Here is a 13198-nt window from a genome sequence, read left to right on the forward strand (position 1 = left end):
TTTTCCTTATCCACTTTCTCTACATCACTCATGATTTTATATACCTCTATCATGTCCCCCCTTAGTCTTCGCTTTTCCAAACTGAAGAGTCCTAGCCTCTTTAATCTTTCCTCATATGGGACCCTCTCTAAACCCTTAATCATTTTAGTTGCTCTTTTCTGAACCTTTTCTAGTGCTAGAATATCTTTTTTGAGGTGAGGAGACCACATCTGTACACAGTATTCGAGATGTGGGCGTACCATGGATTTATATAAGGGCAATAATATATTCTCAGTCTTATTCTCTATCCCCTTTTTAATGATTCCTAACATCCTGTTTGCTTTTTTGACCGCCTCTGCACACTGCGTGGACATCTTTAGAGAACTATCCACGATGACGCCAAGATCTTTTTCCTGACTCATTGTAGCTAAATTAGGCCCCATCATGTTGTATGTATAGTTGGGGTTATTTTTTCCAATGTGCATTACTTTACATTTATCCACATTAAATTTCATTTGCCATTTTGCTGCCCAATCACTTAGTTTTGTGAGATCTTTTTGAAGTTCTTCACAATCTGCTTTGGTCTTAACTATCTTGAGTAGTTTAGTATCATCTGCAAACTTTGCCACCTCACTGTTTACCCCTTTCTCCAGATCATTTATGAATAAATTGAATAGGATTGGTCCTAGGACTGACCCTTGGGGAACACCACTAGTTACCCCTCTCCATTCTGAGAATTTACCATTAATTCCTACCCTTTGTTCCCTGTCCTTTAACCAGTTCTCAATCCATGAAAGGACCTTCCCTTTTATCCCATGACAGCTTAATTTACGTAAGAGCCTTTGGTGAGGGACCTTGTCAAAGGCTTTCTGGAAATCTAAGTACACTATGTCCACCGGATCCCCCTTGTCCACATGTTTGTTGACCCCTTCAAAGAACTCTAATAGAGTAGTAAGACATGATTTCCCTTTACAGAAACCATGTTGACTATTGCTCAAGAGTTTATGTTTTTCTATGTGTCTGACATAACTCCAGTGCCCACTTGTTACATTTTAAACAAGCACCTTTGTGCTTTTTCCCCCTTTCTGCTTAGCAGGAGCTACCTATAAATATTATCCTCCTTCAAATCCCCCAAAAAAAACTCTCCTTTGCCATGAGGCCTACAAAACCTTAACAACGGTTAGGCTTTCATAGAATATCAGGGTTGGAAGGGACCTCAGGAGGTCATCTAGTCCAACCCCCTGCTCAAAACAGGACTAATCCCCAGACGGATTTTTGCCCCAGATCCCTAAATGGCCCCCCTCAAGGATTGAACTCACAACCCTGGGTTTAGCAGGCCAATGCTCAAACCACTGAGCTAGCCCTCCTCCCCAGGCTGCTGGTGTGCCGAGACCGCTGCTTACCATACTGACCAACACTGTCTCATTGTTTCCTTGTACTCTCCCATTTGTCTGTATCCATCTGTTGTCTCTCGTTTATACTTCGAGTGTAATCTCTTTGGAGCAAGGAACATTTTTTTGTTCTGTGTTTGTACAGTACCTAGCACAATGAGGTTGTGATCAATGAATGGAGCTCCTAGGTGCTACAATAATACAAATAAATAATAAATAATAATAATAATATTATTTGGGAAAGCCTGGGCAAAGAGGACGACTTTACTCTTGGCTCCAAGTGTGGGAAAGGTAATGGTCATTCTTATTTCTTCCCGCAGAGAGTTCCGTACTCTTGATCCGGTGCCTGAGAAAGTTCTGTCTCTCACAGTCATGAACCTGCCCTTGTTGGTTGACACAGTCATTGCTCCCATGGAATGCAGCTGTGGTGGGGGTCAATTCTAGTGGGAAGGATGGTGTCACAGGGACACATGGCCAATTCCACATAGGAATTGAATATTAGAAAGTCAGGACAGTGACCCTGAACTGGACACGCTCTGATTAATGTGGAGCCAATAAAGAAAGTGGCATACTGAGGTCAAGTGTTCTTAGGGGCTGTTGGTGAGCAGCCAGGTATTCTGAACAAGCTGACACCTCATCAGGAAATGGGACTTCCTTCCTAAACAAAAATAATTGCAGTAGTCCTGCCTCAGACATTAAAATGCATTCATCACTGTGGCCTGGTCTGAATTTGATAGGATTGGGCATGATCTGCTGGCCAATCTTGTACAGTAATGAGTGCTTACCTGCTGCACAAGATGTGATGGGCATTACTTGGTTTATGCAATGCTTTGAAGGTGAAAAGAATTAGAAGGGCTTAGTATTATTTAGAAGCTGTTTTGCTGATATACCTGGTATTTTCCTCGCTTGATCTTATTCTTGCTGAGCATATTGACACAGAGATGGTTTTTATGTTTATTGACTAGGTCCATCTTCTTCTGCTTATTCCCCATTGAAGTCAGAATCCTCTGGGACATCACAATCAGCTCCACAACAACGACAGTCGTTTTTATTGCACAGACAGAAGACTGGGATTTCAGGTGGGGAATAAGCATCAGAAGCAGATGAACTATACAAATAGGACTGAAGAGAGTACAAGCTAGTGTTTACATAAGGAGACTTTTTCCCATATCTTCCACTTACTTGTCATGTGACCTTGGGCAAGTAACTGAACCAGTCTTTTCAACAATGATAGAAAATTCAGGAATGACCCGATTTTCCATTATTTTTGGGTGGCTCCTATATTCCAGCATTGAAGCCATCAAGTCACAGATTCTGTGGAGAGAGCTCAGCAAGAGATCGTGGGAGAGAAAATTCCATCAACTGGTGCTCAGATGCCAAGAATGAACGCTCTTCCCACATCCCCTCCTAAACAGCAATACAGACACACTCATTCTCTCTATGAAGAGCTGGTCTCTATAGCAAACAACCAGCCCTGAAGAAGTGTGCTATGTAGGAGGAATGAAAGCCCATCAAACAAAGGGGCCATGAGACAAATGTGAGGAGAAAGAGGAACAGAAAATAAAGGAGACATAAGAAACAAGAAAAAAGGAATCAAAGGGGAAAAAATTAATGGCAATGAGAGAAGAACAAAATTCGACAGAAAAGAAAAATGAAGGAGGAAAACTTTTTTTTCTTAACCTGGTTATTAACTTTTAATTCCCTTTGTAGTTTGTGTAAAGTGGAGATGTTTTATGCACCATGAAGAAAGGGTGTTCCATATTGCATCACTCATTTAGCTGGGCAGCACATTGAGAGGTGTGCACTTCACCTCGTTCTAAGCCTCAGCATACTCCTCTGTAAAATAAGGACAACCCTGCCTACTCAACTCACTGAGCTGTTGTGAGGCTTAATTCACCCTTCGTGCAGAACTTTCAGTGCTAAGGAAGTGCAAAATATTTTATTATAAAAATTTCCCTAGCAACAATACAAATAGAGAAATAAATGCTGAAAAGCTATGATGCATATAGGCAGAGGTTTCTCTGCAGATAACAGTTTCCACAAGGGCTTTTAGAAGAAGAGTTCTGGCTTTTTGGCTCTAACCCAGAAAAATAAATTTGCACTCTCTTGTGTGCCTGCCTTCCTCTATTAAATAAGGTAAGGAGATGTCTGGACCCAAAGGGAATTAGCTACAAGTCTCCCTCCTGGCCAGAGGTATGTATATCAAAAAACAATCAACACCAGGAGCAGCAAATAGAATGAAATATAATTAATTTGAGCAGAGAATGAAAAAAAATAGGTAAATGTATGACTGGTCAGGAAGAAACCTGCTAAACCACGTTAGTACTTGATATCTGAATGGGAGTTAGCAGACTGCACGCTATTCCTGGTTCTGCCACCAACTCTCTCTATGACCTTGGGCAAGTCATTTGACATCTCTGTGCTTCAGTGTCCCTCATCTGTGAAATGGTGTCACGGGGTGCAGCCCTTATTGCCAAACTGGTGCCTCCTCCTGGTTGTACTGGGGATTCGCTCAAAGCTGACACCCACATTTGCGGTTTGCCCACCGTCACTCTGTCTCTGCTCCATCCTACGGCTCCTCTCTCAGCTCCCAGAACTGCAGCGTCCTCTTTGTGACTCTCATCTGTGTTTCCCCCTTCCGGGAGGAGAGAAATGTACTTGTCCAATAGTTCAGCCACCTCCCCACTGGGGGGGACCCAGGCCTGCCCACTACTCTGGGCCCCAACCCAGGGACCCTGTAAATAGCAGCTTCCTGCCGCTCCTCAGTCAGTGCTGCTCTACTACCCTGGGCCACTTCCCCATAGCCCCAGCACCTTCTTCGCCCTCACCTCAGGGCACTCAGAGTTGCTCAGGCCCAGGAGTCAGCCACTAGTCTGTCCAAGGTGCTCTCAGCCACTACTCTGTAAGTTCTCTCAGCCCTCCAGGGACGCAGTTCATACTCCCTGGGCTCCCAGCAGCAACGGCCCTACCCTGCCCTGCAGCTCCCTTTTATCTGAGCCTACCAGGCCCTGATTGGTTGCTCCCTGCAACTCCTCCCTGATTGGCTATGCTTCCTGCAGCCTCTCTGCCCTGCTCACAGGACTCACCTCCATTGCTCCTTTTGGGGCACGGCCTGGTTAACTCCTTTTATGCCTGTGTGGGGTAAGCACCCCATCACACATGGGGATAATGATATTTACCGGCCTTTACAAATGCACTTAGAGATCTATAAATGAAACATGCAGGTATTCATACTCACCACTAGAGCTCCCGGGAGTGCTGAATTGGGAGGCGTCAAGGAACTTCCAATGTGTAGGCAAGTTGGTCACGTCAATAAGAGGTACGGGAGAAGCATCCTTCACAAGTGAACTGGGCAGGGGGAAAAAAAACAAACCAACAGCTTCAAATACATTAACATACTACTGTTATTTATTACTGTAGCACCGAGGGACCCCGAATCATAGACCATGATCGTACTGTGCTAGGCACTATAAAAACATTAACGCAGACAATGCCAGCCCTGAGAAGCTTACAATCTAAGTCTAAGACAGGAGACAACAGCTGGATACAAACAGAAAGGCAGAGTGCAAGGAAACAATGAGACAGAAGAGACACTACTATTGCAAGCCCATTTAAAAAGACAAGCATAGGAGGAAACCAGGGTCCCGATCCCACAACTAGATCCACAAAGACGGCCCCCTGCCCGCAAAGTCTCACTGATTTAATATGTATCCGTACCTGCCTGTGTGGCTCTAGCTGCACTATCAGGACCTAAACAAATTGGATTTTGCTTCAATAAATTCCCCCTGCCCTCAAGTGCATTCTTCAGAGACCTCAAGACGTTTGATGTATTGTTTTACCAAGGGGATTTCTTGGTTATTATAAAGGATCTTCTTCCAGCACTGACAAAATTAATTCATGCCAAAATTATGGCCAATAGGCATTAAATAGTTGATTATGATCTCGGAGTCTAACCATCCAATGAGGCAACCAGCTCTGTTACGAGAAGGGATAAAGTCCACTCCCATGCCTTCTTCTAAGCAGCATGGAAATCACCTCCCAGCCCACTCCACAACATCCTACCCCCTCTCCCCTCTTCCAAATTGCAGCTCAGCACACACACATAAACTGCACATTCACCTCTTCCATGAGACCTATTACTTAGAAAGAAAGGTACTTTATTACTTTCTGCAATAAATTAACATTTATTTGTCAAGAGTGCGTCAAGCTGCCCAGCCACATAAGGAAAGGCAAGAAGCTGAAGGAGGCAGGGGAAACATGAGCCAAGAAATCATGTTAAGAAAAGCAAAGAATGCTCCTATAATGAGGTTGCTACATTGCCTTAGGGGCCAAAACACTTACTCAACACGCATGAAAACCTCCTAAAAAATCCACATCCCCCACAATTCAAAGGAATTAAAAAGTTGTGCACGTCAGTGTAGTGAAATTAACAACAACATTCAATTATTTATATGGCAGTAGTATTCCGAGCCCTCAATCAGGATCGGGCCTGACTTTGCTAGACGCTGTTCTATCATCAGATGGCCGACTGCCCCTGCCCCAAACAGCTTACGGTATAAACAGGGATGAGGTACGACAGGAGGGTGTGTGTTAAATGTAAGAAAGGAGAGCAGGAAAGAGATAAGTGTCCCTGCAGCAGGAACACAGGATTGTCGTTTATCACCAAGTGTATATATGAGGGCAGCACGCTTTGTGTTTGTTTTTAATTAAGGGGGTGAGTGAGCAAGAGACTATGATGACTCATTAACAAGCCTCGTGCTTAGAAATTTCAACTTCAATCAACTTTCTATTTAATAATTTGTTTAATGTAACTGACTGCGCCCCCTCTATTTTGGATTAACCCTTCTTACCCTTCCTGGCTTCACTACACTATTCTTTTTTCTTCCCAAAAATCAATCATAATGCATCTTTTCTCTCTGTGGTTTCCATTGTATTCCCTCTTACCTCCCTATTAGCTTCCCTACGCTCTATTTTCTCACTCTCTCACTTCAGAAGAATACCCTCCCCCGCCAACTCCTCAATACTTTACTTCTCTTTTCTAGCTTTTCCCATCCATCTCTTCTCACCCACCCTCCTCATACACAGGGATTGAATTAGAAATACTGATCAGACAAATAACAGCCAGAGGACTAAAGCTAATGAGGTGTCCCAATGATCAGAAGCAACACCCAGGTGAGAAGCTACCCCCTGTTACCTCACTCAAGTTGCTGTCCATAGACTCTGCTAAGAACCTCAAATTTCATGACCTCTGGCTAGAAGCTGTATGATTAGTTCAAAGCTTTCTATCCCCCCCCAGGCTGCTGGAAGAGAGGAGGAAAGCATGCTCTCTCTCGCTGTTCTTCCTCTTACCCCCCCCACCAGAGCCTCCTGAACACTGCATAAGGATGGGGAACATCTACTACTCTACCCCTCCACAACCTCTATTTTTGTGTTCTCCTCCCTACTGAACAACTCTAGCTGCCTGCCTCTGTTGCTACTTTAGCATTCCTAAACATGTAGCAGAGTGAAACTACCCTATTGCCAATGTCATTGCTACCCACAGGGTTACAAATAGCAGCAGTGAAAACTGACAACACTCTGGCCTGTCCTCACTGGGTTGCAGCTTGGGAATGTCTGAGTAGCAGTAGTGGAGCAGTCTATCTGCAGGCTCAAGGAGGCAGCACAGACTCAAAGTCAGAAGGGACCATCATCAGTGGTTTTATTCTCAACCACTGGAGCTAGAAATATTCCCCCCCACCACAACCCACCACCAATGAAAGGTTAGATTCTGCAGAAGATGATAGCACTCTCTCTGGAAAGTCTTCTACTCACCAAGGGAGAAAGTGGTTCCTCCACCCACCCCCAAGTCCTGAGTTAACACTACCTGAAACCAACCTTATTTTCCCTTTCTCCTTGTTCCGTTGTCCCACACGGTTAGTAGATTTGATGTACAGATGACGGTGCAATTCATCTATTAGGACTAAGTGCATGTTCATCTTCTTACTGTGAAGCTCTAGCCTCAGATCACTCAGTCCCTCCACCTGAAGAAGAGGACCCTCTAAAGAGTCCACTGCTGATACCTGAAAAGAAAATTAAATAAATATGACAATTTAATCATCATGTTACTAAATTTTATTAAATACTAAATGAGGACGCCACTCTCCCAATCCTAAATCTTCCTCAATATCCTCAACACCCATTTCTCCTTTGGTCAAAGAGAAACTATCTTTGTTCTTTCTGGTACATATCAACACCACAGTGAATGCTATCCAGAAAGTTGTTTAAAGCAGACACAAATTCAAAATAAGAGAAATATATTTTTAATTTAGTTCCTAAGAAAACAAGACGACTTGTAAAACTGACATAGATACAAACAAAATCACTGTCATGAGCACCTTCAAACTTCTCATCAGATGTTTGTGTGAAAGAGAATCTATTCTGAACATTGTTAAACAAAACCAGAGCACAGTGCTTCTTGAAATATGTTTAGCAAGTAATAAGGCTTTGAAAGTTCTGTGCTGGAAATGTTGGTCTTAAGTCTGCTTCCTCCTCTCCCAATAGTAACTCCAGCGAAACTGACAGTCTCACATCCATTACACAATTAAACCTCCCAAAACTTCAAAGAGTAGTCATACCATTCCCATTTTACAGATAGAGGAAACAGACATGAAGATTTTAGTTCACTTACGCAAGGTAATGACTCAGTAGCACAGCAGAAAATGGAACCCAGAAGTCTGAATCTCACAGTCTCCTATTCTAACTGTTAAACCAATCAAGTCTGATTTACATGGGAATCACAGGCAGTGTCTGGTGAGAACTGGGGAAAGTATTGTAAGCTATCAAGATCTTCTAAGAGGTTAATCTTTTTGGTTTCATTAATATACAATTTCAGCATGAAAAAATGTTTTCCCTAATTTTGAGACTTTAATACAGTGACAGGCAGTGGCTTGAGTTGGCATAATGTAAGAAGGCTCCGGGCAAGCCTCTCCCACAAAACTCTGCCAATGCATTTCAAGAGTGACCAGCTAACATCTGCTGTGCACTAGAACGAGATCCCTAGCTAATTTTCAGTTGTGCCCTAAAAATGAATTTGACCACAAACCTCTCGGAATGACAAACTAGTAGATTAAAGAGACAATGTCAATTTACATTTGGCCCAGCATTTACATTTTGTAAAGCCAAGCTTTTATAAAATCTATGATCAATAGAAACATTTCTGCAGTTGTTTTGAATTCAGAGATACACCATAGCCTTTGTAATGTTTGAAATCTAAACACCACAGCACTAAAAACCTGAAAGTGACTATCAACAAAAGTGAAACTTATTCCATAGATTTTCATCATCCAAGCTGAAAGACATGCAAATATAAAACAGCATAAATGGAAGTGGATTGAATTTTTTAAATCTCTCTCTTTTAATAATCTAAGATGCTGTTAGTAAAATAAGTGAAGACATTTGCTTACAACATAGAATTTAAATTAACAGTGTACCTGTCAGCTAGATATTAAAAATGAAAAGCAAGGAGATTTAGTAAGCAGGCAGCAAAGCTAAGGTCTGATCCCTTAATAAATATTAACAAATACAGACAGCACATGGGCCAACTATGTCCTGCTTTACTTACCCCAAAATCCAGAATTACCCTGAAGCAGCCTTCAGCCATTAAGGTCTTTTATATTAATAGAGAAATTTATAAGAAGAAACTGGACTTCTCTGCTTCTGCAAGAAGTCCATACCTGTGAAATTTGCTCCCTCTCGTGGATGAGAGCGGAGGCCTGATAGCCTTTGGGGCACAGCGTAAGGCATATCTCCTTAGCCAGATAGTTTTCCAATTCTTGGTTTCTGCAGCCCGAGGTCAGAGGACTTTATCAGTGCATGGTTGTAGTTTGTAATGTTCTATTCTGCCTGACCTGTTTAGTAGAACTTATGTCTGTATTGCTGTTGAACTCTATATAGCGCCCAGGTACTATGACAATGCATGCAGCATAAAAAAAAATGCGTCTGACAAAGTGGGTATTCACCCACGAAAGCTTATGCTCCAATACTTCTGTTAGTCTATAAGGTGCCACAGGACTCTGTCGCTTTTTAACAAAAAAATTAAATACTAAATTTCTATTCTTAAGGGAAAGAATCAGCTAAGTCTTTGTTAAATACCCTAGAATCCTCCACTTTTATCAAGCGCCATCATCCCTTGGTCAGGAGGGACTGTATGGGACTCCCTCTTCTGCTGATCTGTGCTAGGGAAGGGCCTGCAGCCTTGTAGGTAGAAGGCGTTGTGGACAAGAGGGAGACCATTACCCACCCTCCCTTGATAGAAGGGAGGGTGGGTAATGGTGTGCGTTGACTGTGTCTGCCGAAAGACCTTGAGCCTTTGGAGGTGCTGAGTCCTTAACATCCCAGGACTTCAATGAAAGCTGGGAGTATTAAGTACCGCCCAGCAAACATTCAGCATTTCACCGGATCAGGAACAAATTCAGGCGGACCTAAATCAACAAAAAGAGCTGTGAAAAGGATTGTGACATGGGAAGGGAGTGGGATGCAGTGAGGAAAAAAGAAGTAGGCACTTTGAAAGCTGACACACTACTTCTCACTCGCATCACTGGGCTCTTTTCTTCTTTTTCTTCTCACGCTTCCAAAAAAAAAAAAAAAAATGGCCATGCACAAAACTAAACTATTATATCAACATAAAACTCTCAAGCAAAGCTTTAAGAAAACAAATAGAATAGTCAATCATTTAGTGTATTAATAAAAAAAACTTCCATATACATTTACTTTTCTTCTTTGGCGAAAAATACAGCAATTTTTTTGGGGGGGAAATGGCGTTTGTGACACTTCATATTTGCAGTTAGACATGCTGGAGAGTTATGCCCTTGATAACGCCACTTTCACAGTGATTGAATTCTAGAGGTAAACAACACAGCCAAGGTGCAATGCTATCCAGGCTCTGAGCCTTTTAACTAGCCACTGACACACTTCAGTAAACCCCTATTTATTGTTGATTGCCAAGACACAAGAGGCTAAAGGGGAAAGCTTTTATTTAAAGAACAGTTTTGGTGAGAAAAAGGAAATATGGGTCTGATTCAGCTCCACTGATCCCAATGTAAAGATTCCTATTGACTTCACTGGGAGCTGGAATAAACCCTATGTAAAAAACAGCATCTTCTAAAGCCTATCTTCTCCTTGTGTGGCTGCAAAGTCAAATCCTCTTTCTTTACTCACATAAAGCAGCATTTACCCCTGTTAGTACTTCAAAGCCAATGAAGTTACAGAAGAGCAAGCTGCATTCTATTCTAGTTTGCCCATCAAACACGGTTAGAACACTGGACTGGGAGTGAGTAAGAAACTAGACCAATGCAAAATCAATACAGAACACATTAAACCAGGGGTCGGCAACCTTTCAGAAGTGGTGTGCCGAGTCTTCATTTATTCACTGTAATTTAAGGTTTCGCGTGCCAGTCATACATTTTAACGTTTTTAGAAGGTCTCTTTCTATAAGTCTATAATATATAACTAAACTATTGTTGTATGTAAAGTAAATAAAGTTTTTTAAATGTTTAAGAAGCTTCATTTAAAATTAAATTAAAATGCAGAGCCCCCGGGACCGGTGGCCAGGACCCGGGCAGTGTGAGTGCCACTGAAAATCAGCTCGCGTGCCGCCTTTGGCACGCATGCCATTGGTTGCCTACCCCTGTATTAAACTAATAGTTCTCGAAATATAATTATAAACGGGGTATCATAATCAAGCAGACTTTTTTTCCCTAGTGGGGACCCTCCACTATTGGTTTTTGGCCCTATGCTATTTAATAATCTTACCAATGACCTGGAAGAAAACAAAATCATTATTAATAAAGTTTGCAGAGGACACAAAGATTGGGGGAGTGGTAAATAATGGCATTCTGGTGATCTGGGCACACATAAAGGCATTTTAATATGGCCAAATGTGAAGTCATACATGTAGGAACAAAGAATGTAGGCCACACTTACAGAATGGGGGACTATCATGGGAAGCAGTAACTCTGAAAAAGACAAGGGGGGCGTGATGGATAATAAGCTGAAATTGAGCTCCCAGGGCAATCCTGTGATAATGTAATTCTTGGATGTGTAAACAGGGAATGTTGAGTAGTAGAGAGGTTCTATTACCTCTGTATTTGGCATTGGTCCAACTGCTACTGAACTAGTGTCCAGTTCTGGTGTCCATAACTCAAGAAGGACATTGATATGTTGGAGAGATTCAGAGAAGGGCCATGAGAATAATTAAAGAATTGGAAAACATGTCTTTATAGTGAGAGACTCAAGGGTCTCAATCTATTTAGCTTCATAAAGAGAAGGTTATGGGGTGACTTGCTCAACCTACACATACCTGAGTGGGGAACAAATATGTGATAATAGAGGGCTCTCCGCTCTAGCAAACAAAAGGTATAACAAGATCCAGACTAGAAATAAGGTGCAATTTTTTTTTTAAAACAGTGAGGGTAAATACCCATTGGAACAAGTTACCAAGGGTTGTGGGGGATACTCTGGACATTTTAAAATCAAGATTGGATGTTTTCCTAAAAGATATGCTCTACTTCAAACAGAAGTTAATACAGAGAAGTCCTATGGCCTGTGTTATGCAGGAGGTCAGATTAGATCATCACAATGGTCCCTTCTGGCATTATAACCTGTGAATCTATGAGAATACTAGAGTTTTATTCCCTGCTGTACCACTGACTCATTGAGTGACCTTGGGCATGACACTTACACTACTTTTATTTTATATTATACACTCACAGAATGGTTACAATACTTACCTATCTCACAGGGGTTAAATGGAAAGTGGGGGGCTCAACTTTCTATGTTTCAGCCTTTGTCTAAAGAAAATTATCTTTTTAATATATAACCAAAACAACTTTCCTAATAAAAATGTATTGCAAGTTCTTTTGATCCCTTGCAGATTAGGGCCAATCTCATGATCTTTAATCTCAGAATCATGATTAGATCTGAATATATTCTTCCTCTTTTCCATGTAAATTAGAAATTTGTTGTTGGCGTGGGGTCCTTAAAGCTACTTACTACACCTCTCCACTGGTTGATGACTGGTGCGATCTTCCAGCAAGGGAGCATAGTGGATCTTGCCACAGGAATCAATGGAGTCCAACACATCTATCCAGGTGCCAACCCAGTTGAACTTTCTGGATCTTCAAATTATATTTTTTAATATAAAAACTCCTGATGCTGCTGCTCTCTGTTGACAGCAAAGAGAAAAAACCCAAACCGAAGAGTTGCCTGTGCTTCTGGTTCCATTCTTTAGAAGAAGACTAGCCATTTTGCAAGGCAGCCTCCTCTCCATTAATAATCTGTGACCTATATTTCAAAATTAGGGATTTTAAAAATCTACCTATTTTAGAAATTAGGGGGAGCCATTTTGCTAACAGATATCAGCAATACACACCCATGTATCCGAAACCCTACTATCCAAACCTCTGCATTATCTGAATCCCTTTCTTGTCCCCCATGGATCTCACGCTGGGGAACCAGGAAGGGATTCATATAACGCAGAGGTTCAGATAATAAAGCAAAGACCCTTGGCCAGGACTGCAAGGAGAAGGAGGAGAAGCCTCTGGCCATGGGGGAGGCCACCCTGCTGCTGAATGTGCAGGGAGCCTGCTCCAGCTCTGCTGCCACTGGCATGAGTGAGCAGGATCAGAAAGCGGAGCTGCAAAGGTTTCCATGCACTGTCACAGGGCCGATGACACCAGATCCCTGCAAGCACAAGGTGCAAGGGAAGGCTGCAGTCCTGGTCTGGCAGATCAGAGTCCTGGCCAGGGGGTCTCTGCTCTGCACTCAATGCCTGCATGGATTGGGTGTCACCA

General features: G+C 42.3%; 1 protein-coding gene across 1 annotated transcript in view; it reads right to left on the reverse strand.

Moving 5' to 3' along the window:
* Positions 1 to 13198, reverse strand: part of EXOC4 (exocyst complex component 4) — a 607048-nt gene that overhangs the window by 539727 nt on the left and 54123 nt on the right. Inside the window, exons 4-5 of the mRNA XM_065409076.1 lie at positions 7245 to 7429; positions 4609 to 4718 (exon numbers count right to left, since the gene is read on the reverse strand). Coding sequence (XP_065265148.1) covers positions 4609 to 4718; positions 7245 to 7429 — 295 coding nt within the window. The remainder of the gene's footprint in view (positions 1 to 4608; positions 4719 to 7244; positions 7430 to 13198) is intronic.

The sequence above is a fragment of the Emys orbicularis genome, chromosome 1 (assembly GCF_028017835.1).
Source record: "Emys orbicularis isolate rEmyOrb1 chromosome 1, rEmyOrb1.hap1, whole genome shotgun sequence".
Lineage (NCBI taxonomy): Eukaryota > Metazoa > Chordata > Testudines > Emydidae > Emys > Emys orbicularis.